The 25,523-nt window shown below is 38.7% G+C and overlaps 1 protein-coding gene across 1 annotated transcript in view; it reads right to left on the bottom strand.

Annotated features, from left to right (window-relative positions):
• The window catches only part of tsc22d3 (TSC22 domain family, member 3), a 31,954-nt gene extending 6,749 nt beyond the window's left edge, over positions 1–25,205 (bottom strand). Inside the window, exons 1-2 of the mRNA XM_077577568.1 lie at positions 24,916–25,205; positions 24,448–24,794 (exon numbers count right to left, since the gene is read on the bottom strand). Of these exons, the coding sequence (XP_077433694.1) occupies positions 24,448–24,767 (320 nt within the window). The 5' untranslated portion in view covers positions 24,768–24,794; positions 24,916–25,205. The remainder of the gene's footprint in view (positions 1–24,447; positions 24,795–24,915) is intronic.
• Positions 25,206–25,523: the final 318 nt, after the last annotated feature.

Here is a 25,523-nt window from a genome sequence, read left to right as displayed (position 1 = left end):
GGACCAAGTCCCAGAACAAAAGGTTAGCTGGGTCAGAACCACCTGGCGGCATTCATCTTCCTCTTTTCCTTCAGCATACTGTAGACTTCAGCTGTCAAGACACGGTGAGCTTGCGTGTGTACGTCTAACTGGAGTGTCTCTTGACTGTGCAATGTGGACATGACACTGATGGCTACACACGGTTGCACAAATTGCTTGTGATACGCAAAAATAGAAATGCTACAATCAAGAAAATCATTATTTTGATGCACATCTATTCTCTCTTAGTTTGCAAATTTATCTTTACTGCAACGTCACGGGTGGCATTCACACATTAGCATATCCTCCCGTGTAAATGACAGGCTATACGTTGCCAGTGTTTCCCATAATGACATAAATGGCAGTGTCTGAGCCACATGGGGGATTCCTGGTTGGATTCACGCGAAGAAATCAATTCAGCAAGGCAAACATTGTGGCTTTGGTTGTCAAGGCTTCAGCAATAGCAAGAGCTGGAAATAAACAGACAATTTCCATTCCAAAAAAATGCAATTCACCATCCAATCATATGCTGTATATGCCGTCAAACAGGAAATGCATATGGGCATAATTCTTGTTGCAAACATGCAATTAGGTCTTAAAGGAGGGAAATTCTAATAGGAACGCAAAAGGCCTCATGAGGAAAATTATCTGGCACTGTTTGATTAGACATGGCCTATCTTGCCGCCCCTCCAGCTCATGTCCAATTTTCCCTTAATTTCCATGCTTTTCTCATCTTGTTCCAGTCGGGCATGCAGCTGTGTGACCCGAGTCACAAACAACTGGGACAAACCCCAGAGGGAGTCGCGCCTTGTGTGTGCGTATGTGAGTTTGCGGGCTTGCTTGTGTTTGTTTGCGTGCAGTCGGCCACGCGTTCTCATTCGAGCGCACCCCAGCATGTGTACGTTTTTCAAATGGGGATTTTTGGTACCCCGCTAACTTTTGCAAACTCTGAGTCCATTCCCACAGACTCCAGCAGACTTGCCCGCAGAGCTGTGGAGCTGACTGCTTGTCACCTGCGACACGAGGGTGAAGCAATGGCGACGTTCCCATGGGTAAATGCAGACAATGTCATCTGCAGTTACTTCTGGGGGGATGAATGTGTTGACAGCTGGAAAAAACGCTGGCTATGTTGATTGTTTACATGTTTTGTCAGTTTTAAGCATACTCAATTTTAGGCAAAGCTAAAAGTAATTAAACCATTTAATATGCAGTAGCTATTTGTATTTGGTAAACAATGGACACAAATCAAAAATTGGAAGAAAATCCAAATGACATCGCTATTTATAAATCAGGGAGGGGTGATTTAAACGCTGGAGGGGCCACAATTTTTCATTAGTGCTACTTGGGTGCCCCAGAGGACCAAAATAAAAATCAAGGATGGCACAAAACTGCTGAACAGCAAACCAACATTATATGCATAAAAATAAACTCTCTCAAAATTAAAACCAAAATAATAATATGGTCTATTCATGTTGGAGTATAGGATAGTTAAAATACCCAGATGTAAGCACAACTATGACCTGGCTGCCATCTAGTGGTGAATGGTGATATTATAACTTAAAACTACAGTTGACGCCTATTTGCAGTTGGGCGCCAGCAAATTCGCATATTAAAAGGTTTTCTTCTTCTTTTTTTGCATTTTTTTCCAAAATTGTAAATATTTTTGTCCCGTGAAGTTTTATTGTGAACCCACATTGAAAGTTTATCAGAATTTTCTGAAGAGTTTTTAGGGTATATTTAATTATTTATTTATTTTATCAAAGGGCCACTCAGAGTGTAGTCAGGGGCCACATAATTACACATCCTTGTTCCAAACAAATTATTCTTGTTTTCTTTGATGTTTAATTATTATTTGGTTGTTTTTGAGTAAATTTAAAGGTTTGAGGTGGGTTTTTGAAGACTAAACTGTTCATTGCTATATAAATATATATTTGCCTATATGTGACCAGTCCAGGGTGTACACCACCCTTTGTCCAAAGTAAGACAAGTGCTAAAAGCCAAATAATGACCGTTCATTGTGAGCAAAACTGATGTTATTTGCACATATTCAAAATTAGCCACTGAATAGTTTTCACATGATAAAAATGATCCTTTGTAGAATTTACAGGTCATAATAAATATGTGCCATTTGTCTGAAAATCATTCTAGATTTTTTTGTGCTTTGGGAAATAACTCATCCCATGTTTTGTGGTCTTAGAGATAAAACCACCAAAAAAGTACAGAAGCTAATTGTGAAAATAATAATAGTATAGTATAATATAGTATAGACACACTCTCTAGGAGAATAAACATGTATCAATTGGTCTCAACCTGATCTTAGTGAATAGTTGGATCAACTAGCATGCCTTAGTAGGTATGTAATTAAACAATGGCACCCACAATGTGATATGGATGCTGCAATGACTGTGGTAAAGAACAGCAAGGAAGGATTTTCATGACTGACTTCAGTAAAAAGCACTCGTTGCTTGTCAAAATACACTATCTCTGTGTAAATAGCTTTTTCCTTGGTGATCTGGTTGTGTAGAATGTGCCATGCTTGGTCAAACTAATACCCCATATTATGTCCTTCTCTCTAAAAGATGTTGGTACTTTCACACAATAAAATTCCACCTCCCAGAAAGCATTGTTCCAACAGCCGGCCTTCCACTGATCTCGACAAGCCAAACAAACAATGTTATTCTCTTTCAACAAGAACACAATAATGACCCAGATCATAATTCAATCATCTTTCATTATCCCACACGTGGCACACTCCGGGTGCCCATATTTGGTCATTTTTCTAATGTCGTGCCCAAACATGGGCGGAACTGCAAAGAAACCACTGAACACAATGAAACATCTATAAGAAAAAAAATAATGACAGAAATAATATTGTATATCATTATAATTAAATATATTAAACATACATGCACACTTTTTTTCCCGCAACTGGCAAATGTGAAGTAAATTTAAATACCGTCCTAAAGACTCCTTATACCGTTTACAAGTATGGTGCTATGTATTGTATGTACTTTACATGACTATATGATAGTCCTCCTCTAGATGGCACTCTTCAGCATCATCTACAGGAGTCAAAAAAAGATCGCAAGCACTTCATGACGCTTCATTTTCCTAACACTAGTAAGAAGAGGCATCTTAAAATTTAGGATAGGTGTGTATTGTTGTTATGTATTGTATAGTGAAATACTGTAATGGATATCCAACAACATGAAAGGAGTACTGTTGTGGGAAACAAACAGGATCATTAAACCGTCACGTTGTATGTTAAATCGCCAACTGAAACAAAAAGCGCTTGCTGCAACTGATTCTTCCACTTTTCTCACACGGGAGCCGACCCCTGCTTTTGGGGGAGACTCTCACCCCGCTAACACAATATAAAAGAACACCATTGAGAGCTTTGATTGCCTCTGTGCTGTAACGCCTCAAGCAAGTGTTTTCACATGTAAATATTCACACAGATTCAGACCAATCCATAGTTACATTAAGACCATTCATTTTCAGGACTTTTCACCCAAAGGGTGTTCAGCTGGAAAAACAGTATGCCTCGGACTTTGTGTATTTTTGTCCCTTTGTATATGTCCATTCATTCAAGCATGGAGGCTAAAAAAACAAACAAAAAAAAACATAAAGTCGAATTCGCTTCTGCAGTGGGGTGACATGAGAAACAGATGCAAAGTGAGAGGCGGGCCTGAAGAGGAGTTGGAGTTGCATTGTGTACGCAATGTTTCCTCAGGCTGTCTCAGTGGTGAGGATCCCCGACTGACATAGGACAGGCCATGATTTATCCGGTTTATTCCAGATGTGCAGCCCACATTGGGATTATTACAGGAAACATTTAAGGATCGTTAATGATGAAGTGCTGTCAGATATAACATGAATCTACCAAACTATTTAAGTCTTTGGCAAGCACTAGCTTTGTTGACTTAATAACCTTTTACACACTACAAATTTATATTCATTTCCATGTTGGATATTTTTTTATTTAGCACTCCGCCTTCAAGGTATTAGGTGCAGTCATAACCTTTAAATGGGAAGTCAACCAAATTTTTTTTGTTTACAATAATGTTCTACACTAGTTCAAACACGGTATTCTGACTAATATTGCATTTGTTTGCCCCCCCCCCCCCCCAAAAAAAAAAGCCTAATCGACCCCTTGCCATTTTCCGACACTAAAATGACATCGTAGTTGTTCATTGGTAACAACCAATCACATCACGTCGCATCTGTTTTCTGAAGCTTGAGCCATGATTGGTCGTTACCTGAGCCCTGAGCAACTGTCAAAAGCAAGTGTCAAAATGGCCGGCTCGTGACATGGCTCAAATGTGTGGATTGCACACAATATTGAGTCATTTTTCACAATCACACATTAAGAATGTCCTGGCAGTCTGCCACTATTAAAGATCACTAAAGTAGATGATTATGGCTCGCAATATATAGTCTTCTTATAACAAGATAGTGTGTAAACAGCATAGGCTACACCAAAAGGTCAAAGTTTATGCTCCAATTACTATTTATTATGTCTTTAATCTGTCTAAGAAAGAAAGTGCATCAGCAAAACAGTTTCTGCTATCGCTTTCTTTTTCTTTCTTTCTTTCTTTCTTTTAATATAATTTCCTCAACATGTGTCCTTAATCTATCTACAGCAGAGAGGCCTGACTAAATCAATGTGATTGATGCTGCAGGTGTTACATAATAGCCCATGTGGTTGTCTGTGATGGTTATGAAATGTCACCGAACGTTTATATGACTCAGATTCATTGCAAAGATGCCTTTTAGGTTATTAATACACAAATTATTTACAGGTGCTCGTCAAAAAAATGTGAATATCCTCGTAAAGTTGAACAATTTCCGTAATTCCATTCAAAGAGTCAAACTTTTCATAGATTTCAAGTTTATTTGTTTATTTTTTACATTAATTGGGTTTCCAGCTCATAAAACCCACTAAAACAGGATGTCAAAAAAATTTGAATAATGTGAAGAAATCACCTTGCATACATCCCAGTGTTATGCATGGGGAAAAAAAGATGGATGGATGGATGGATGGTATTTTCAAAACAATATGTCAATCTTCAATAGTTGGTTGGTTTCCCTTTGCCTTAACAACTGCCTCAATGCACCGTGGCATTACCTGGGGGTCCTGGAAGCCCAGGCTTTTTTTTTATGCTTGCTGTTTTTGGGTCCAGAATCTATAATCTATGAAAGTTTGACTTTATGGAAATTATTCATCTTTTCGAGGATATTCAAATTTTTTGACGAGCACCTGTACATGTATCCAATTTGCATTGTATTTGTACTGTAAACATTTACCAAGGAGTTCATAATATGCCTGATGATGAGCTATATGTTGAAAAATGAAGCTTGTAGTGGTTTAATGGGCTCTTTAATACAATAGCCAATTGTGATTTTGGCAATAAAATGTGTGCTCCTGGCTGGAACACAGACTTGGGAAAATCTTGTACACAGTGATTAAGGTATTGTCTTGCTTCAAGGCAGTATTTTGTGATAATTTAATCTCTAAAAACAATATTGGCATTATTTTTGTTTTTCAAACATGCCCTATTCAATACTGGATTTATCAACGTGGGAGATGTTTGTTTCTAGTATCACAACCATGGGAAGGACCAACACCAAAAGTAGCAGAATATGCAAATAAACCCTTAACTCTTTGACTGCCAGACGTTTTCAGAAAAGGGATGCCGTGGGTGCCAGCCGATTTAAGCATTTTGACTGATCTTTTGACTGATCTTTCAAGGTCCACAGAAAATTATGTGTTTGGACTATGGAAACACACATACTACCAAATGAAAGATTGGACTCTCATCTTTCATCAGAAAAAAAAGTTGTTTCTACCTTATTCCGTTTTTGAGTAATCAACAATAGAAAATGGTTAGTTTCACCTCTGTTTTGAAACAAACGTCTTTTAACGTCTTTGGCACTCCTCCATAGGATTTTACTAAACGTTATTTAACGTTTTTGGCAGTCAAAGAGTTAATAAAACAATATTCAAACACCACAATCATATTGGTCAATAATAGAAATGGATTAAAAGGAGAGTCTTGAGTCTGTTTCTACAAACGGATCTTGAACTTCTCGGGAAAAGAAAAGAAGAAAAAAAAACTATTGCTCCCTCCAAGCAACAAACGGGAAACATTTCCACTTGGGACACTTGAACTTGTAGTTGGCCCACAGTACACAAGAATTCTTTCGATTTTCCTGGTTTCGAAGTTGCACAGATGAGCAAGTAAATACAATCAGCTGCTACGTTCATAGTATAAAAGTTCAAGTAAACACCGTTGGCGTGTACGTGACGGTTCCAAAGTTCAGGACACCATTATTGTGTGCATCACATTTAGCAGGCACGCGAAGAACAAGACGAGCGACGCGCGGCTGTACATGCAAAGGCGTGCGTTCAAGCATGGACGCCAACAACACAACAATTCATTCCCATGCGTGCGGGCAAAAATAACTGACTCACACGCACAAAGTAAATATACCATACGTGATCCTTAGAACTGCAGATGTGCAAAGCATGATTAGGCTGACATGCTTTTCACGTACAGTACTCGATATAGATCAGACATTACGCATGCCAACATTGGTTATTAAATAGCTTATCTACTGGAGTGATCCCAGTTGCAAAATCTCTCATGGGATTTGTTCTTTGTTGAAGAAGAAGTGCGTAAGAGGGCCTTTGTTGTTCAGCAGGTGCCCACGTAAGCAGCCATCTTATCTTTATGCCCAAACTGCTGCAGTCACTCAGGCTATGATAATTCACCTTTCAAGTAGAATGTGACAAATCATTTAAATGATGTACACTTTATTCTGTATCTTTTCAATTCCACTCAAAGGGTAGACTCTGAAAGCTCAAGGTAGAGGTCACGGGGGTCAAATAACTCACTGGCTTTGCTTGTTTATTGTGCCACAGTAAATCAGATATAAATCATTAAAAACAATACATTCTAAACCCTCTGAAGTAGATTGTACCGCATCTTCTGTTTTCACTACTTTATCATCAGATGGAAATATTGTCTGAGAAGCAGGAAGCTATTTTAGAGAACTACTATAGGATTTGAAGAACAGAAACAAAGTCTGTCATTTTCTTTTTCCCACAACCTCGTGATCTATCTATTGACACATTTGACATACTGTAAGTCTTTATTTCAACCAACTTGCTATATCCACTTTCATGTAATGTACTTTTAATTATAACTTTAATTGTACAACAGTGAAACCACAAGGAGTTACTGCCAGGTGGTTCCTCAATTAAAAGGAACATTAACAGTGGGACTTTATCCTTACTAAATATGTCATAAAGATAATGAAACTGTTCATGGTAACTGTTCATGTCTCTTGTCTGCCACCTTGTGCACATTCATTAGTCCTGCTCCTTCCACCTATGTGTCTTCATCTCGCGCCTCAACAGGCACACCTCCTCCTCCTCCTCAAACAAATCTATTGTTATTCCTGTCCTTCCACACAGTCTCCGAGCAGTAAATCCCATCTGGCGTGCTTGAGCACGGCCTAACCCTGACTCTGTGTCAAGGTAATTATGCTGTCTCCGACCTGTCTTGTCACAGCGCTCCTGTTGTCTGGTACATTTTCAACTATTTCGGGCACAAGTAGACAATCCGATGTGTCATGCAACCGGCGATAGAATGTTTGCCATGTCAAGTTCTGCAGAACTCATAGGATTCATATATAGTCTCGCTGTCATTTCTTAGCTGTTTACTTTGCATGAGTGCCACCGTGTGTCCCTATAAGGTACTGCACATTAAGCTATATAACAGGGAGGGGGCCACAGTTTTTCATTAGAACAACTGGGGGCCACACAGGACCCGTTCACTTCCTGTATGACAAAAAAATACTGTTTTAGATATGGACTAAATATGAGGTAAATCGTGCTCTTAATATATTTCATTTTTGATAATACATTTCTCAATGTTCAAAAGAGCTACTATCCTCGCCCAACGATTGACTCAAACTAAAAAAAAAAAAATCACATATAGTTTTTTTAGTGCAAAGGGATCAAGCTTGCATAAAAATTACCATTCAAGGATGACTGTAAAATGCAAAAACTAATTTTGTGCATTTTTTTTCACAAAACAACTCACTCAAAATTTTAATATTATTGAGGTATGACTTTTGTCCTGTATATCATTCCAAACCCACTAATAATGTTTAAGCCCACACACGTTGAAGTATAGGGCAGTATAAGAGTCAGTGCAAGCACAACATAGTGATGTCTGCCATCTAGTGGTGGTTGGTGATATTACAACTTAAAAACTACACTTCGCGTGCATATTTGCATTTTGGCACCCATTTTTTTTCACATTTTCAATTGTTTTAATTTCTTCCATCCTTCTTGGAAAGTATATATTAACTGTTCATAACTTTCTTTTTAAGAATTGTTTTTATGTTGGCAAAAAATCGGAAGAACACCCACGGATACATTTTGCGTTTTATTTAATTTAATTTATTCCAAAAAAATTCCCATTTTGGATTTCTCCCATTTTTTCCCCGGGATTCTTTTACACCTTTTCCTCTGTTCTTTGTGGAAAACAATAGTGACTCTTTGTCATTTTTTTTTTAAAGCTTTTTGGGGTTTGAAAATAAAAATAAGTAATGATAATAACTACAAAATATGTTTAGTTTATTTGTAATTAAAAATATTTCAAACTTTATTTTCCTTTTTATGGGGGAAATTAGTCACATGGGCCCCTCAGAGTGTGGCCGCAGCAGTATCCCTGTTTTAAAACATGAAAAGTATTTAAAGGACATTAGATAATTTTAATTTGCTTTTCTTTTTCAACAATACGATTATCCTAAACAAATACTTTCTGACGCGGTGAATGAAAGTTAACTATGTGCTCCAAGAAGTGTGTGTTTCCTCAAACACCGAGATAACGCAATCATTTTGATGTAACGGTTCCTCCATTCGGCCGCAACACTTCATGTTACGAAAAAACATTCTCACTCAAGACATGATAACAATGTTGTTATCATGTCTTTAAAGTAAATTGTAAATTAATCTGTACTATTGCTAAATTGTTTATTCTTGTTTTGTCTCTGTTACCTTTCAGCGTCGTTATCAAGCTGGCCAGCCAAAAGAAAAAAAAGTACTACAATGGCATGATGTTATTTAGCAGACAGATGTGCAAATTATAACAAACAAGATTTCACGGTATTATCTTTGATCAGGAGGTCAACTGGTTAGCTGGCTGGTAGCAGAGACCAAGCAACAAATAACAGGAAAACACAAAAATGAGGAAAAGAGAACGAGGGGAGGAAAGCGACGGAGGCAGAGAAGGTTTTCGCAGCTGTTGTTAGGTGGCGTTTCCTCTGATTGGAGACTTTGGCAGTACTCCCAGTTCTTGAGGTAAACATTTCAACATTGAAGACATTTCACTTGACCTACATGCCACACTATCTTTTAAGCAGGAAACCATTCTTTAGTGTGAAGATGTATTTGTGTATCATTTTTAGTGCAATCACTGTAGATACGCCAAAGTTGCTCATGTTACCGTTGCAGACATCTGCAAAAAAAAATAGTGTATGCCTCATATAATGGGATGAAGGAGATAAGCAGCATTCTAAGTCTATAATCTGTCCTGCGGCATGTCTCATTATACTTATAACGTACTATTTAAAAGGTTACAGTGGGCCAAAATATTTATTTTTAATTATGATCCTGCACTGTCCCTGAGTACCAGAAATAAACACAACAGCAAAAACTCCTCACTAATGTACAGCCATAATAACACAATCCATATATACAGTACTATACATCATCCAATTGCATTACTGTACACATGCATGACTGCCCACGATAAGTATACTGGATAGTCACCATACTATATTGCTATTATAGGGATGTTTGATACCGCTTCTTTTCAGACCTCAAATCTTGAGTATAGTACTGATACAGATTCCAACTAACCCTTGTTTATTAATATAAAATGAATGTGCATACACAGTACCCTCTATGTGCACTGTACAGGGTGAAGTACAGAATATATTTGCTGTACTGTACTAATAGATTGAAAACAGTATGTTACTGTATGTACAATACGCGCATAATGGCACTTTAACCCGTGGGTAGTATTTTATTTTGAAATGGCTTGGTCAGAACCAACAAAAAGCCAAAAAATGGTCACAATAACGCCTAGGGGTTAAAATGTTAGCTCACTTCCTGGGAAACACCATTACTACACATCTACTAAATTCCAGTCAAAGTTAAAACTATGTAAAATTAATAATGTGAAGTTGTACATTTATTTAAATTAAATCATTTATTTTATGGTCATAAAACCTGATTTTCATGTCACACATGGGACAACAATTGCTGCATCTACATTCGTCGCCGTAGCAGGTTTTGTTGTATATATAGGACAAAGTATCCTGCTTGTTTTTTGTTTGTTTCTTCATTTTCTGCCAATAATAGAACGAGAATATGGATTTTTATTTTATTTATTTTTTTAACTCAAAATGTCTTGTGGTTCGATCAGAGTATGTCGTTAATACTTGTCAACTGTGGGCATGCGAAGCCCTTTGAGACACTTGTGTGATTAAGGGCTCTATAAATAAACTTGACTTGAATTTATTACTGATATGCGCTACAATAGTATCATTTACCAATAGTGGGAAAGTAGTAGGAAGTGAACAATATGTGCATTTAAATAAGACATTTAATCCTGCGACTTCTGTCACACTGATTATTTCATTGACAAAATGCCCACCCAGTGTTATGGAAGGATTACCTGTGTTTTGCCAATAATGAAATAATGTTTAGGCTGCCTGTTTGTTATGTAACACGGCGAGAACGGGGCACTGTCTCGCAGTCAGACGCCAAAATAATGTTGGTGTTTTGTGTGTCGTAACACTCCGGGGCCTCAGACAACCTTTGTCTGCCGTACTTTAAAGGACTTGTCGTACGCTTGCACTCATACAAAAACCTACGTGTATTTCCCAATATGAAGAAAGCATGTGAACCATTGTCGCAAATGATGTAATTTGATTTGCATGTCGGAGAAAAAGCATTTCCATGTGTTTTCGTGAACTCATTTGACCTTAAAAAGATTTGGATTGTAATACGATGACATGGAAATTTAGTCAAATCATCCCCACACTGTCTGTACTGCAGACAAACGCCTAAACAGAACCAGGAACACGATGGGTACAATTTGATATATTTATCAAGAAATATTTTGACAATTATTCACTTTATCAATTCATTGGAAAACAATAATTCATTTTTTTTCATTTGGCAATTACCAGTTCTGGTCATTTTAATCTTAACTATGCACTACAACTTTTTTTTTTCCTGACTTATGTAGCGTGACTCACTAAACTGAGGTTTAATAAGTGAAGAGAAGGTCAGCAGTCGCTCTTTGTGGTCACTGAAGCGGGAGAAAAAAAAGACAGCCCTGTTGACATAAGAAAATCCCCTTGGTCCCATCTAACCTCCACACCCAAGCGCTCTGAAGCACTGAAATGTTGTGACCTCAAGTGTTACATAAATTCCAGTCTTTTGTCACACTCTGCCAAAGCAGTACTGGCATCCACTTCCCTTTTATATGCCACCTTGTATTAAGAGCAGACTTAAATAGGTCTGTAGCATAAATGGGCCTTTATGTGAAGGCTCTTGACAGGAATGCGGATGGTCGCCCGAGCGGAATCTGCATAAGTGTTTGGATGTGAACTGCGTGCAATGTGAACCTATTCCAGTAGAGTGGGTTCCAGTACTGCAAGAAAACAAGCCACTTGCAAAAAAAAAAAAAAAAAAGATTTCTCTATCCAGGGTTTGTTAGTCTTGAACACCAAAACCAGTTTTACGGCCTTAAAACTAGTTTCTTTCTAATCTTGATTTTTCAGGCTCTCATGTGATACCATCAGGATACATAACTGGAAAAACATGGAAATGATAACTTCCTTCATATGAGCCAAGGGCTATTTTTACCAGTTCAGATTTTCTACTCTATGTAGCAATGAACAAAATATGACAACAGGATGGATGAAAATGAATCAATATCTTCCCATCTGACCTCCCTTAAATGTTAGCCAGCAGATAAAAAAAAAAAAAAGGGGTGGGAGGAGAGCAAAAAAAGTGTCATCAACATTCCTGGCTGAGTCTGCATTTTCTTGGCAGCCATTGTGCAGCATCAGTGTTCAGACTCTTTTCTGAAGAACTGACATTTTACTTTGTGATTAAACTCTTTTTAAAATGGTTCAAATGCAGCATATATCGTATTAATCCTGGTCAGTGAGTCATGTTTTCCCACCATGCCGCAGCGGAAGGAATGCAGAACGAGGTCATTTAATGTCCTGAGCTTGATGGTACAATGCAATAAGTGCGCTAAGCTGGCCCATTTGATACACGGGCAAGCCCTCGCCATGGTACAGCTGTTGTTTTTAGACGCAGGGACACAAAGACAGAAATGAGGTCTTGGACAGGATACATCTTGTTATTTGCGCTCGTTTGACTCTGCATTCGCCACCCTCTTATCTCACTCCCCATTTCTGAGCTGGGGAAATATCCAAAAGCAATCACAGAAGAAGAGGTTTGTTTTTCAATGTTCATTTTAAAAACCCACTATGAATTTCAATAATATGCAAAAGAATAAAAAAATAAAGTTCTATCACATTAACGTATGTTTATATATATAATCGTAGGTCCAGTGAAAAATCTTATTGTGGAAAAATCATCTACATAATTAGTATCTTCAAATGCAGTAAATGAAAGTAATTCACTTTTGATAATAGCGAGAGCTGCCACTAACAAATCTTTTTAAAAATGATTATCCCAACCCCCATTTTGAATCAGAAATATTTGTATCAACCAAATTTAGTGGTGGACTTGGTGTTTTTTCCCCTTGCCCTAATAATAACATATAATAATTTGATTAAAGATGTAGTTAACCTTAAACATTTCTTGACAATTATATGACTTCAATAGTCTAAATATCACAGTCTGATTAATATTACATTTGTGGAATATGAGTTATGCAGCAAAATCCAGCCCATTTTATCCATCTCAAAGGGCAGCCATTTTGCCACTTGCTGTCGACTGAAGATGACATCACAGTTGCTCAGGGCTTAGGCAACGACCAATCACAGCTCACTTGTTTTCTGAAGCTGAACTGTGATTGGTTGTTACCTGAGGCCTGAGCAACTGGTCTGATCTCATTTTCACTCGAGAGCAAGTGACAAAATGGCCGCCTTCTGATCTTGATCAAAACAACTGGATTTTGCTTGAAATCGGGCTCTCAGGCTCTCAGAAACCAAACTCGTCCAACTTTGCTTTGTCCACCAGTGCACTACTCAAAAGTTGAACCGCAACGTTGAAAGCATACAACTGTCCAAATCTTTGAAGAATTAAAATGCAAGGGGAACAAAGGAGTGCACCCCCCCCCCCCCCCCACACACACACACACACCCAAGCCATGATTGAGCAATTATTTAGGATTTGTGTGCATAAACACTAAACAGTGTGCCTTTTCAATTTTTTTCCTCAAGATTCCTTTCTCTCACTGAACAATTTTGTAGTTTGGAACCACTTTTAAGAACATGAAAACATTCATTTAACTCATTCACTGCCATTGAGGGCTATAGACGTCAAAAAGTTATATTAGTTTCACATTTTTTTCCACTTTTGTTAAGAGTATAAAAACCTAGGAAAAAAAATATTGTACATTTAGAACAGATATAACATTTGTGATTAATCTTGAGTTAACTAGTGATGCTCCTAAATAAAAAAAAATAGAAAAGATTATAAAAAATTAGGGGTGTCAGACGATTAAATATTTTAAATTGTAATTAATCGATTAATCACAAATTTTATGTTATAAATGCACAATAAAAACAATTCTAGGTTTTCATACTCTTGTTAACAAAAGTGGAAAAAAATGTGAAACTAATATAGTTCAAATGAATTTTTTACCTCTATAGCCGTCAATGGCAGTGAATGATTTAAGTTGAAGATTGATGCTCATGATACAAAGGGTCATTTACGTGGCAGGTCAAAGTTCATTTACAGTACTCTGCCAAACCACACTGTACTTAACAAGCGGGCTCATCTCTTGCTTTAAACCAGTTGTATTGCAACAAGGTGTTTTTAGCCCAATAGTTTCACAGCTTTTCAGTTGAAGGGGTTTATTTTCTTCTTACCCCATCAATGCTTTGCAAACGTCTAGATTCACATTGCATGCAAACTCTTCAAAGTTATGCACATCAAATTGGGAAAACATGTTTTCTGGTGTACTCCCCACATTTCCTATCTAAAGGCTTAACAGACCAAAAATAACCTAGCGGAGTCTGACATGTACTCCCTGACTGAAATTGATTGTCTTTCCTGTTTCTACAAGCTCATTTCCTTATTGCTCACTATTTGATAGGTGACTCATGTGCAGGGAAACTCAAACTGCACGTTTGCTACAAGAGCTCCAAACTGTTTATGAGAACCGAGTGTTTTGCATGTGACTGGAGTCGAACTGCGCGTTGTAACCCTTATTGCACTCTGGAAATTGTGGCCTCGTGAACCTCAGAGCAATTTGTACGGTTTCTCAACTATTAGTATCTAGTTTCTTCTGTCCTATAAGTAAAAAAAATAAAAAAATAAATAAAAAAAAGAATTCCACACCAATGAGACTGGGATAGAACAAATAATCCTTTGCTCCTCAGCCATGGAGCTTTTAGCTTGGAAGACATTCGAGTCTTTAAAAAAAAAAAAAAAAGGGACTGCAGATATTTTCTATTTTCAATGCTGCAGGTTCTTGCATGCCAGCTTGCAGGCAGACAAACAGAATAGTGCACTCAACCTCTCCAAGCATGTGTTACGCAAGGTGTGTGGAAGTTCTAATGTCTATTTAAAGGCTGTAATTGTATCATATTGACTATTTGTGAAACTATTACTCAGCACTGTCTGGTCTCAAGTCACGGAAAGGGCTGTGTGTGTGCGTGTGCATGTGTGTGTCTGTGTATTGGGAGCGTTAGATAGTGTGTGTTGACAGACTTCTTAACTATATGAATGGGTGCCATTGCCAAGGTCCAAAAAGATAAGCCCAGCGCACAAGTCTCCAAAATCTCCACCCTCAATGACCCCCCCCCCCCCACACACACTCCGCCCCACCCATCGCATTATATAAGAGCAACAACTGCCAAACAACACAACTGTGATGCAGACTGAGGCAAAGCAAATAGGAAGTTTGAAGAAGTAGGAAAAGGAGAGGATGTGCTCTATTCTTTTAACTGAAGGAGGGGGGGGGGGGGGGTCATGCATTGAAGAATGCAGGCTTGTTTTCTTTTACGCCAACATATTGTCTTCGCAAAGCAGACTTATTTCATTTTGGTTGACCCGATTTCAATGGAATCCTTTCAGTTGCCATTTATCTTTGCAATTAAAGGTGTGTTTACGAGACAAAGCCAAGGGTTTAGTTCAAAGCGGTCTCGGCAGACACCACAGCATACTTTAAGGCTTTGCTTCAGCACATTCCTTGACACATGAATATTGGAATGTTATGATTTATGAGCCAGTCGCGACAAAATAACAAGGCTATTGTGTCTCGATATTTGAGATTTTAAATTTGATGCTTGAGTTTAAATTTATTTTTAATGCGACTGAGGCGGCAACAGTGACTACATTTAGCTAGTTGGTTCAGGATCCTGCATGGGTTTTATGAAGGTGCATTTACTGCTGTGGATGAGAAGGGGGATAATCAGTAAGCTGTGATATAGAATTATAATCCACCTGTGGGACATGACGGGTGCTGTCTGAGTAGCTCGTTGTGCAGGACAGAACAGCTTAGCTGGATTCGATTGTGATGTATCAACAACGGCATTACAGCGTGGGTCACCTTTGTGAACCTTGTGTGAACGTGTAAGCTTACTAGGTTTGTCCAAATGATGGTCTGGGGGCCATTTTGCGGCCCACCGTCCATTTTCTTTCACGACCCATGGCATTTGCTAAAAATAACTTTTAACATGGTCCACAATTCTATTTTAAAAAAAGTTCATAAACTTTTCTAGATAAGCAAAAACACAAATAAATTTGCAGCTAAAATATTAAGAAAATATCTGTGGCGAATAAAGATCATTCAGTTTCACAAACAAAAATGGTTTCCTCCACTTTTTGCTCAGTATCACGGTCTAATTTATCCACATATCACATTAATGGTTTTCATATCTGGTCAGCACTTCAAAGCCTTAAAAATCCTCAACTGTTTGCCTTATCACTAAACAGGAAGCTTTTATGCCGTAATTTTTAAACAATGTATAATTGCTTGCTTGCTTTTACCGTGTTTGATATGCTGAAATGAAAAAACTCAATCAAAGGGGCCCTTGCGCCTTTTTGTTTTTCTGTGTAAGTGGCCCTCTGAAGAAAAAAACTGGATAAGGTCCTAGTTTTTTTTTTTTTGTGCTATGTTGCACCATAAACATCTATAAATGTCCCGCGTAACATAACACAACAGACTGTTTTGCCAGAAAATACACAATATTTTGTTGAATAACATTAAAAGTATATGAATTTGTTTTAAGTGTGTGTGAGTCGCCCACCAAACAAAACAACATTATAGTAAATTCACCGCCTTTTTGTAAAAATTCTACCACATCGTCCTCACAAAAGCATTATGTTGAAGTTACCCTAATAACATGAAAAACAAAGAGTAAAAGTGCAATTGAAATAGTCATACTTTACTTCTGATGCGTTGCATCAACCAGTCCAGTAAGGGCGTGGGTTGCTCTTTGCTCATGATTATTGGTCTTTGTGTTTTGTGAGCCTGTTCGGGTGTTAAATGTCAGGTATGCATCATAAGATCTCACAGCCATTTGGAAACTATTTAAACATTAAGCATGGCAATCAGGTTCAAAGAATCTATCATGGAAACTGGAACCTTCACAAATTTTGAAGCATCTACTGACAAATTCAGTTGGCCCAGAACAGAATTACCTGCAATCAATTAAGTTTCACATTTTACCTATTGTCCTATTTATTGTATACACTTTTTGTTGAAATTATTTTCATTGCATATTATTACTGTTCAGTAGTTTATATTTATACACTGTGATACTAACTTCACTGATCATGAAGAATACATGTTAAAAGATTATACAGTATTTTCATGCCAACATATACAGTATAATCCACAGAGATGACGAGCAAGCATATCACTATAAAGCTTCTGCTAATGTTAACGCAAACATTTGAGGTGACTTTGACTCTAATTCTCTCTGGATACATTTTTTTTATTTTGAAAAAGGAAAGACATGCATGAACACTAAGGACCCTATTTTCATGACCAGCACAAGTCTAGTACAAAGCACCATTGTGTGATGGAACACAGCCGACCCCCTGTCAATCGAAGCGACTCCCCTCATTCCCATTAAAATCAAGGCAGTTGTAGCACACGCAAGTGTGTCTATTCAGGCAAACTGCAAGATCTCCCCTTGCAGATCATGTAGCCGACCATGCATGTAACATGGGCAATTGAAGGCCGCTTTGCACCCCCAAGCGTGCATCTGTGTGTGACCCCAGCCGGCCCGCCCGCAGTTGTGATAGAAGATGATAATGAATCTGCCTGCCTGCGCCTCTATGAAATCCACCAAAATCACATTACACCACTTGCTCCACAAAATAGACCTGTTTTTTGCGACTCTACTTTTTATCACTAAATTGCCAGATGCGCCTGGGCAGGGCAGGACGCCCCAGCGAGGCGTATTGAGTCTACCAAATTCACAAACACACTAAACTTGACTTGTCTTGGCACAAAAATGACAATGCGGCCATTTTTACGCCCAGTGCAGGGGCGCCTGTCTATGAAAATAGAGCCCCTTTGAGTGAGTTGTTGTAGCACACTATGTTAACATCCATCCATTTTCTTAACCGCTTAATCCTCACAAGGGCCGCGGGGGTGCTGGAGCCTATCCCAACCGGCTTCGGGCAGTAGGCGGGGTACAACCTAAACTGGTTGCCAGCCAATCGCAGCTATGTTAACATGTATGTGATTTAATATCCATCCATCCATCCATTTTCTTAACCGCTTTTATTTACATGTAAATTCAGATGTGACATATACCGTATTGTTTCATCTTCCAGCAGACTCTATACATCATACTGCATAATGTATTACAGTGGTGTTCTGATTTTTAGAACATAATGCTATGTGGACAGCTAGTTTTATTTTGCTTCCTTGCTTCTATACCATGAGCACACTGTTGTCCCACAGTGCTTCCTTTTATGTTTTACTATGTTGACCTCAAAGCAGGCTTGCATTCAGAGCGAACTCATTGCACTTCAACGTAAACGTCACATCATGTACAGTGATCCCTTTGCTGTTGGTGTATACTGTTGGAACTTTCAGATAACCCCTTCAGATAATACTCTCACTGCATAACTGATTCTGTATTATTAGACTGGGCAACATTAATTTCCTGTGTGTCCAAAAGTCTCACACACTTGCCACTTATAGTCATCGTTATATACGGTAGGTGTCCTTGCTGGATTGCGTAACCTTGTGCCAGTGGATCAAATAAAGGCTTCTTGCACTAGAGCTATTTTCTGGTTTGTATTTGGATTGCAGAGTGGAGTTTTTATTCCCCACGGGGTCTGCGACACAGCTGGATACTGTCTCCACTGCATTGTTGGACGGCTCTTCAGTAGTCCGCTGGACCGTGGCCAACGCTGCTGATCTGAGGCCAGTGTGAGGGACATTTTAAGGCATTAGCTACCAGGAAGTGAATGTTGGGACAGATTAGAAATCTTATCATCTTGATAAGGTCACATTAGTTGGAAAAGATTTGATCTATCAAGTGTTTGTTTTTTTATCTCGCTCAAAATGACTGGATGAAGAAGTCAAAGCAACTTTGTGCAACTTCCTGTCTTGCATGTAACTTAATATTATTTGGAATGCTTTTATTTTGTGTGTTTTTTGCTTGGACTTCAAGCAGGGAAAGGCTTGTCTGCAACTTTTATTTATCGCTAATGCTCTGATTTAGAAGATTGAAGAGATCAACTGTCTCTGTGTTATCTTCAAGCCCACATGAGCTGTTTAAATTATTATTTTTTTCCACTTGAACTGATGATGTGATAAAGGTAAGTGTCAGAGCTGCAGGCTCTTTGCCCCTCTTTATGCTGGGGTGTTTAGTGGCTGCTAAATATCTATGATCGACAGTCTGAAATAAAGGCTACAAAAGTAGGGCTCTTGTCCGGCCAGGTCGAGTGTGTCTTAGTCTCAAAGTAAATCTGCACATTTCCCGCTGTTTTATTCACAGGAAATCACATAACCAAACCCCCTTTGGCTTTCCTGGCTTAATATCCAAGCATGACTCGGGAATATAAAAATTGCCTTTCAGTGCATTTCTGTGAACCTTGAATCATTGAGATAACAAGTTTGCTGGGCATCAGCTGATGTTTAATTCCAAAAGATGACCTAGTATGCTCTCTAGTGCTAAACGTGTCCTTAAAACTGACATGAGCAAGATTCGATTCCTAGGCTAAAGTCAACTGCTTAATCCAGGCCCTCACTGTCAAGCACTTGAAAAATATCTGAATTCCAGCAAACCTTGACGAAACATGCCAGCTCCCTCTCTCTTGTTTCAACTGGATTAAAATGTGACTGCATTTGTGACACCGCTTGGGTCCAAATGCAAACAGCTCTCTAATCCTGACAATAAAGTCTAGCCATGACAGTCACATGATCCGTGACACTCTTAAGGAGCACAGTTTCAGGAACAAATTGTACTGGCTGCATGCAAACACTGTTTGTCTGGCAAACAGTTACATGAGCATTCTGGCACGTTACCTCTGATGCACGGATGTCAAATGTTTTTGCTGTTTTTAATCGTATAGCATCCTTTGCAAGTGAGTCATGTCAATCATTTTCTATTGGCCTTCTCTAGAATGCTCAAAGTGGCATTGACTTAGTATATCGCTATTGCTTTTTTGGTCTGGTTTATTTACATGTCTATTTCATGTTTGTTGTCTGTCAGGTTGTCTATCATTAGTTTGGCCTGCCCTCATTTTAGTCAATCGACTCACTAGACTATCAAGAACTTTCAAAGCAGACACAAAAAGATGTACTCTGACATATCAAGAGAACTATTCGCAATACACGATGACTTTTCCAAAAACTTGTAGCCTAGATTATATTTTTTATTTTTTAAACAACCTATCCTTGTTCGTATGAACATACTCGTCCTTTTCATTGATGTTGTCATGCTTTCCTGTGGTTTTCTGCTTTCTCAGATCTTTCAAATTCTTGTTCGTGCTTCTTGTGCTATTCATGAATTTGAATTCACATGCGTATAGTTATCACGCCACAAACCCACTTTAAAAGTTCTTAACACTCTCCAGAATTTAAAAAAAAAAATAAAAAATTAAATAAAAAAAAATAAAAATAATTAAAAATTAAAAAAAAAATAAAAAATATATAAAAGTTCTTAACACATGTACAGTATGCTGGATCAAACTTGTCCGACTAGCAACGCAATTATTTTTGCAAAGCAAGTTTGACAGAATTCAGTTGTGTAAATAGGAACATGCCATTCAAGGTAAGTAGTGCAAACACAGACTGCAATGAATAACAATTAATCTGAGGACGTATTATACAAGCCTGTCACGAATGTTAGCGACAGATTCTATGAGCATTGATCATAGGTCACGCCTTATGTTTGTTTCCTCGTTTTTGTTACAGAATCAGTGAAACACACCCTACTGCTCATACAGGATTGAAGAATCTATTTCATTGTTAACCCCATGCTTCAAACCTTTTATGCCACCTAACCAATGGAAAGTTAAACAAGTTTGCATGTTGAATAGTAATCATGACGTGTGATCAAGAAAGTGGCCTGGCGGCAACAAAAGAGCTATTTACGAAAAACAAAAACTAAAGCCAATCAATCAGCTATAGTTTACGTAAAAAGATTTCGTTTATGTAAAATACAGTTTTTTGTCTGGCATACTATGCGCTATGAATTTGCTCTCTTTATGAGCTCAGAGATAAGAACAGCATCAACACAGGTAAAAAATTAACAACCGGTAGGTTTTATTTGTTCGCTGCAATTATTTAGTAACTAGATAATAATAATAATCCTGATTATTCCTCCTGATAAACACTGGAATACAAAGATAACATTTAGTCTTGATATCACTAGTCTAGACCAAACCTGGGTTCATGGGAGATTTGTTAAGTAATGCAAGGTGACCTTTTCATTTTCAAGAAGCAAACAATATAATTACCGTAATAGACCTGCTAACTAATATTAATATTACTAACTAATGTTATCTTTTTTAGGCTGGATTCTACGGTATGGAGGCCTGTTATACAACACTAACTAAATTTGTGCAAGTTATAGTTAATAACAACATTAGGGATCATTTAGCCAAGGCATATGGATTTAAATCGCAAATGCAGCAACAGAAAAGTCAGAAAATATTTCATAAACCAAGAATATCTCTGACACTGCTAAGGTCAAAGCATCTAACACTACAATGCTGCTTCAATGCTAACTTAACAAGACCACCCACATACAAAACTGTCATATTTTCCACTGTGCAAATTTCAGAAAATTAAACTTAAAATGGCTTTCCGGATCAGTTCGGCAAGTTGAATTCCCGGCCAGTTCCACAATAGAGGGCACTTGACTGAACAAAATACTTTTCGACACTGTTGATCATTCATTAATGATGCTGTGTCTTTTCAGGCATAGCTTTTTGAGACTTGTTGGTGGTTCTCTTTGTAATCGGCAATATACATGTCTACCAAAATGCACGCTGCTAAGTGCAACTAGCTTTGGTGGTTGAAATGATGATTTTGCATAAATGACCAAAATCATTGATAAGTAAACTATACAACATTGGCTTTGATGTCAATGTTTGTATCCGGTTCCAGAACTCGCTGACTGATAGAGCTCAATATGTGAAAGTAAGGAGTGTCCAATCGGATCTATCACGGTTAATTATGATTCTGGTACTTTTTATGTTTTATATTAACGATATAGTGTCTGCAGAGTGTCATTCCCATTGTCTTTATCATCGTTTTGCTGATGATGACACTATTTTATAGTGTGTCGCTAACATTGTTTCACCAGCGTTAGAAAACTTGCAACTCTAGTTTAAATCACTTTCAAGAAGCCCTGCTTTATCTTAACTTTTGTCTTAGTGCTTTAAGTGTAATTGCCCATACTGTGTGTCTTAGAAATTCCTGATATTATCTATGAAGTTGTCTTCCCTCCCCTCCCTGAGCTATTTTAAATGTATGCTTAATGTGTTTGACTTCTTCTTGTAAATGTTTTAGTTAATGTACTGTTTATTTTTATTTATTTGTTTTTTGCTGTTATTGTTTCTTTGCACATGCCATCACTGTAAATGAGGACAAACTCAATGGCCCATGAAATTAAATAAATATCACTGAGTTGAATATCCACCACTGCTGTCCCCAAGCCCATTAAAAAAAAAATAATAATAATTGTTAGGTGACATTGAGCGCCCGTTGTTCAAACTGTGCAAAACGAATTATGCAAGTAAGTCACTAGCTGTCACAAGCCTTGCTGATGGGGAAAGCTGAATGTCGCAACAACATACTTTTGGTTCTGTTTTGTTAGTTTTTTTTCTAACCAAATGCCACCAACTACTTGCTATGCTAACCAGATACAACAATGTTCTAAACTTTCTGTCCATCCACTATGTGTAAGATGCTAGCTCTATAGTAAAAAAAAAGTTTTGTGCTTATTACGTGGGCCATCTCCAACATAGTACAATACAATTACAATCACATTTCCCGTCACATATTGTCAAAACTCTTAAACTTTGGGTGGGAAGTCAGGTGATATTTTCCTATACTTTATGAGATATGTATGTTTTGTTTTGTTTGACAGCATGGGTCCCGTTGGAGATTCCCTACATTGTTTTTCCAAGCCTCTGTTGCCAAGTGTTTGCTAATGTGGGGTTCAGTTAGTTTTCTTTCACTGTAAACATGCAAACGTACAAGATGTGTCAGAAAGGTTCCAAGATTGTTGATCATAAAAGATATATTTGAAGGAGTCGTTTGTGGTTTGGAATTCATCTCCCTAGAGTTTAGCGCCGTGTACCAGATTTCTTTTGCTCAGTCAGCGTGGCCACCTGTGATGTTCTGCAGGTTTGAAGACACCCCAGAGTTTGGCAAAGCGGAAAACACTAGCAACCTGGTCAGGTGAGAAGGGAGCTTGATTCAGCCAGGAACTGACAGATGCTCAGGGCATTGTGCGCAGGTGCATTGTGACTGTAAAGCAACGACAAGCTGCCCTGCTAAAACTCTTGCCTCTTCCCGAAAAACTAACGCCACATGATCTCTTTGTAGATGTGCTGGCTGATCATCTGGCCCCCTTTGAAGGGGAAAACTCATAGTTTGCAGGTTAAATATATAATTTGTGAAACCTGTCCTGAAACCTCTCTGACACATCGTGTGTATATACAGTATATATATGAGGAGTGTTGTTCTTGACCTGCTCAATGTACAACATGTCTTGCGTTAGTGGCACTATCTTAATGACTTTACGTGTTTTATCTGTCTAGCGTATGTGAAGAGTAACGGTTTCCCAGGCAACCGTTGTATAGTAACAGTGATGGAAAGGCAGTACAACTGCTAATTTGAGACTGAAGTCATTCGGCAGCATCGGCCAAACAAACTAACGATCCATCTGGCCGGGATCTATCTTTTCCTCGCAAACTCAGTTTTTAAACACCATTTGGCAGTGATGCGAAAGCCTCTCACGAGTTTTAATTGACCCCTCGCCATAAAATATCACTTAAATTGATTCCATGTGAGGGCAAGCTTAAGCTTTACAATAATTGTGTGTTTGTTCTCTGTAGGTTGGATTTTGTTTACCTCATTTGGTTTTGCTCCCCGACAAAACTCCTTTATAGTTTTCTACTTTGGGTGTGAAGGTTGGAGTGCTTACAGGAAACATATTTGACTGTACAAATTCATTAACACGTCAAGCAGGTTAAAAAGGTTAACAAATGATTGTCATGTTTTGTAACATCAGATAGACACGGTGACATAAATAGATGCCCTTTGGACTGCTTTATGTGTTTAGTTTTGGAGCTATATTCCAAGCAGGGACCTTATCACAACCACAATAAACCTTCTTCTTAATCCCAGACTATTAAGACTTAGGTCAGCCTTTTGAGGAAAAAGTGCTGATCCAAAGAAACCTGATCAGTCTGCACCAGCCATCTGGTTCATGTAAAACAATAACTAGCACATACTGTATAACCTAATAAAGTCAAGACCATGTACACCAACCAAGACCAAGACAAGACGATTCCGAGACGAGACCCTTAAAAAGTGGTCTTAAGACTAGACTCTAAACCAAGACCGATCTTGAGAAGTACAACACGGCTATACGTGGTGATGTATATCAACAAATGAGACATGCAAAGCAGATTGGGAAACAAACCTATGGAAGAAGAGCAGGATAGACAACATGGTCTGATCTATGTTGCTGTTGCAGATTCCCTCATTGAGCAGGAAGCAGGGGTCCCTCACTACTGACTCCAGGGAGTCCTGCCGCATGATGTTGTTCAGCTTGTCCGTGTTGAGGTTTTGGTACATCAGCTGATTGCGGAGTTGGCGGAAGTGACTGACACTGGGGCTGGTGGGGCTCGCCAGCGTCGCACTGAGGCCTCGGGACACTGAGTCGTCACAACCGTTGGCCAGGTCCAGGCAGCAGCTGCAGCAGTCCAGGCCGATGGGTGAGCGACACTCATCGTCTGACATCTTGTACGACAGGTGGATCGGGTGATGCTGGTGTGGAAGTCCCAGACAAGGATAGGAAAAGTAAACACAAAGTCAGGAAGAGAGTCAATATTGTGCTTCCATTCCTCAGCTTTAACAGAGCGACAGAAAGGGAAATAACCTGCCTTACCGTCACGCCTGCAGTTCAGGACCAAAATGAGGCGCGGCAGCAGGTTCAATTCCTCTCTGAGAAGTGCGGTCCCACTGGGCCACTTTGCCCGCTCCTATCCTTGTATCACGGCTCTGCTGCGTTTAGCCTTTTGTCTCGGGCCAACACCGCTGCTGTGCGTTCCTACTTTTGCGGGAGACAGACTAAACACCCCCCTTCCTTAACACACAAACAAGCTATCACACACATTCAGCAGGAGCGCACTTGAAAGCAACACCCAGAAGCTGCTTGCTGCTTATCACTTTTTTTTCCTTGCACTTTTTTTTTTATTGAGTTGTGCTTGAGGACGCAGAGGGGAGGCGCAAAAGCCAGCATGGTGACGAAGAGGGCGGGGAAACCACTGTGATTGGTACAAAGCAAGACGGGTAACACGCAGCAGGGCCCTCCTCTTTTTAGGTTTAGCCAAGCTCTGTGCATATTGATGAAGAGAGACATGCAAGGGAGGGAACATTTTGGAGCATGCTGGAAACGTGCAGTAAACCCTGCCATGCTGACAGCATAAGGAGTGGCTTGAGGGAACACACACGAAGCCACGCTAGCAGGAATTCATTGCTGAGCCGTGGGAGGAA

This window comes from Vanacampus margaritifer, chromosome 10, assembly GCF_051991255.1.
Source record: "Vanacampus margaritifer isolate UIUO_Vmar chromosome 10, RoL_Vmar_1.0, whole genome shotgun sequence".
NCBI classification, from domain to species: domain Eukaryota; kingdom Metazoa; phylum Chordata; class Actinopteri; order Syngnathiformes; family Syngnathidae; genus Vanacampus; species Vanacampus margaritifer.
The sequence above is the reverse complement of the archived record's forward strand: the minus strand, read 5'-3'. Positions and strand labels throughout refer to the sequence as shown.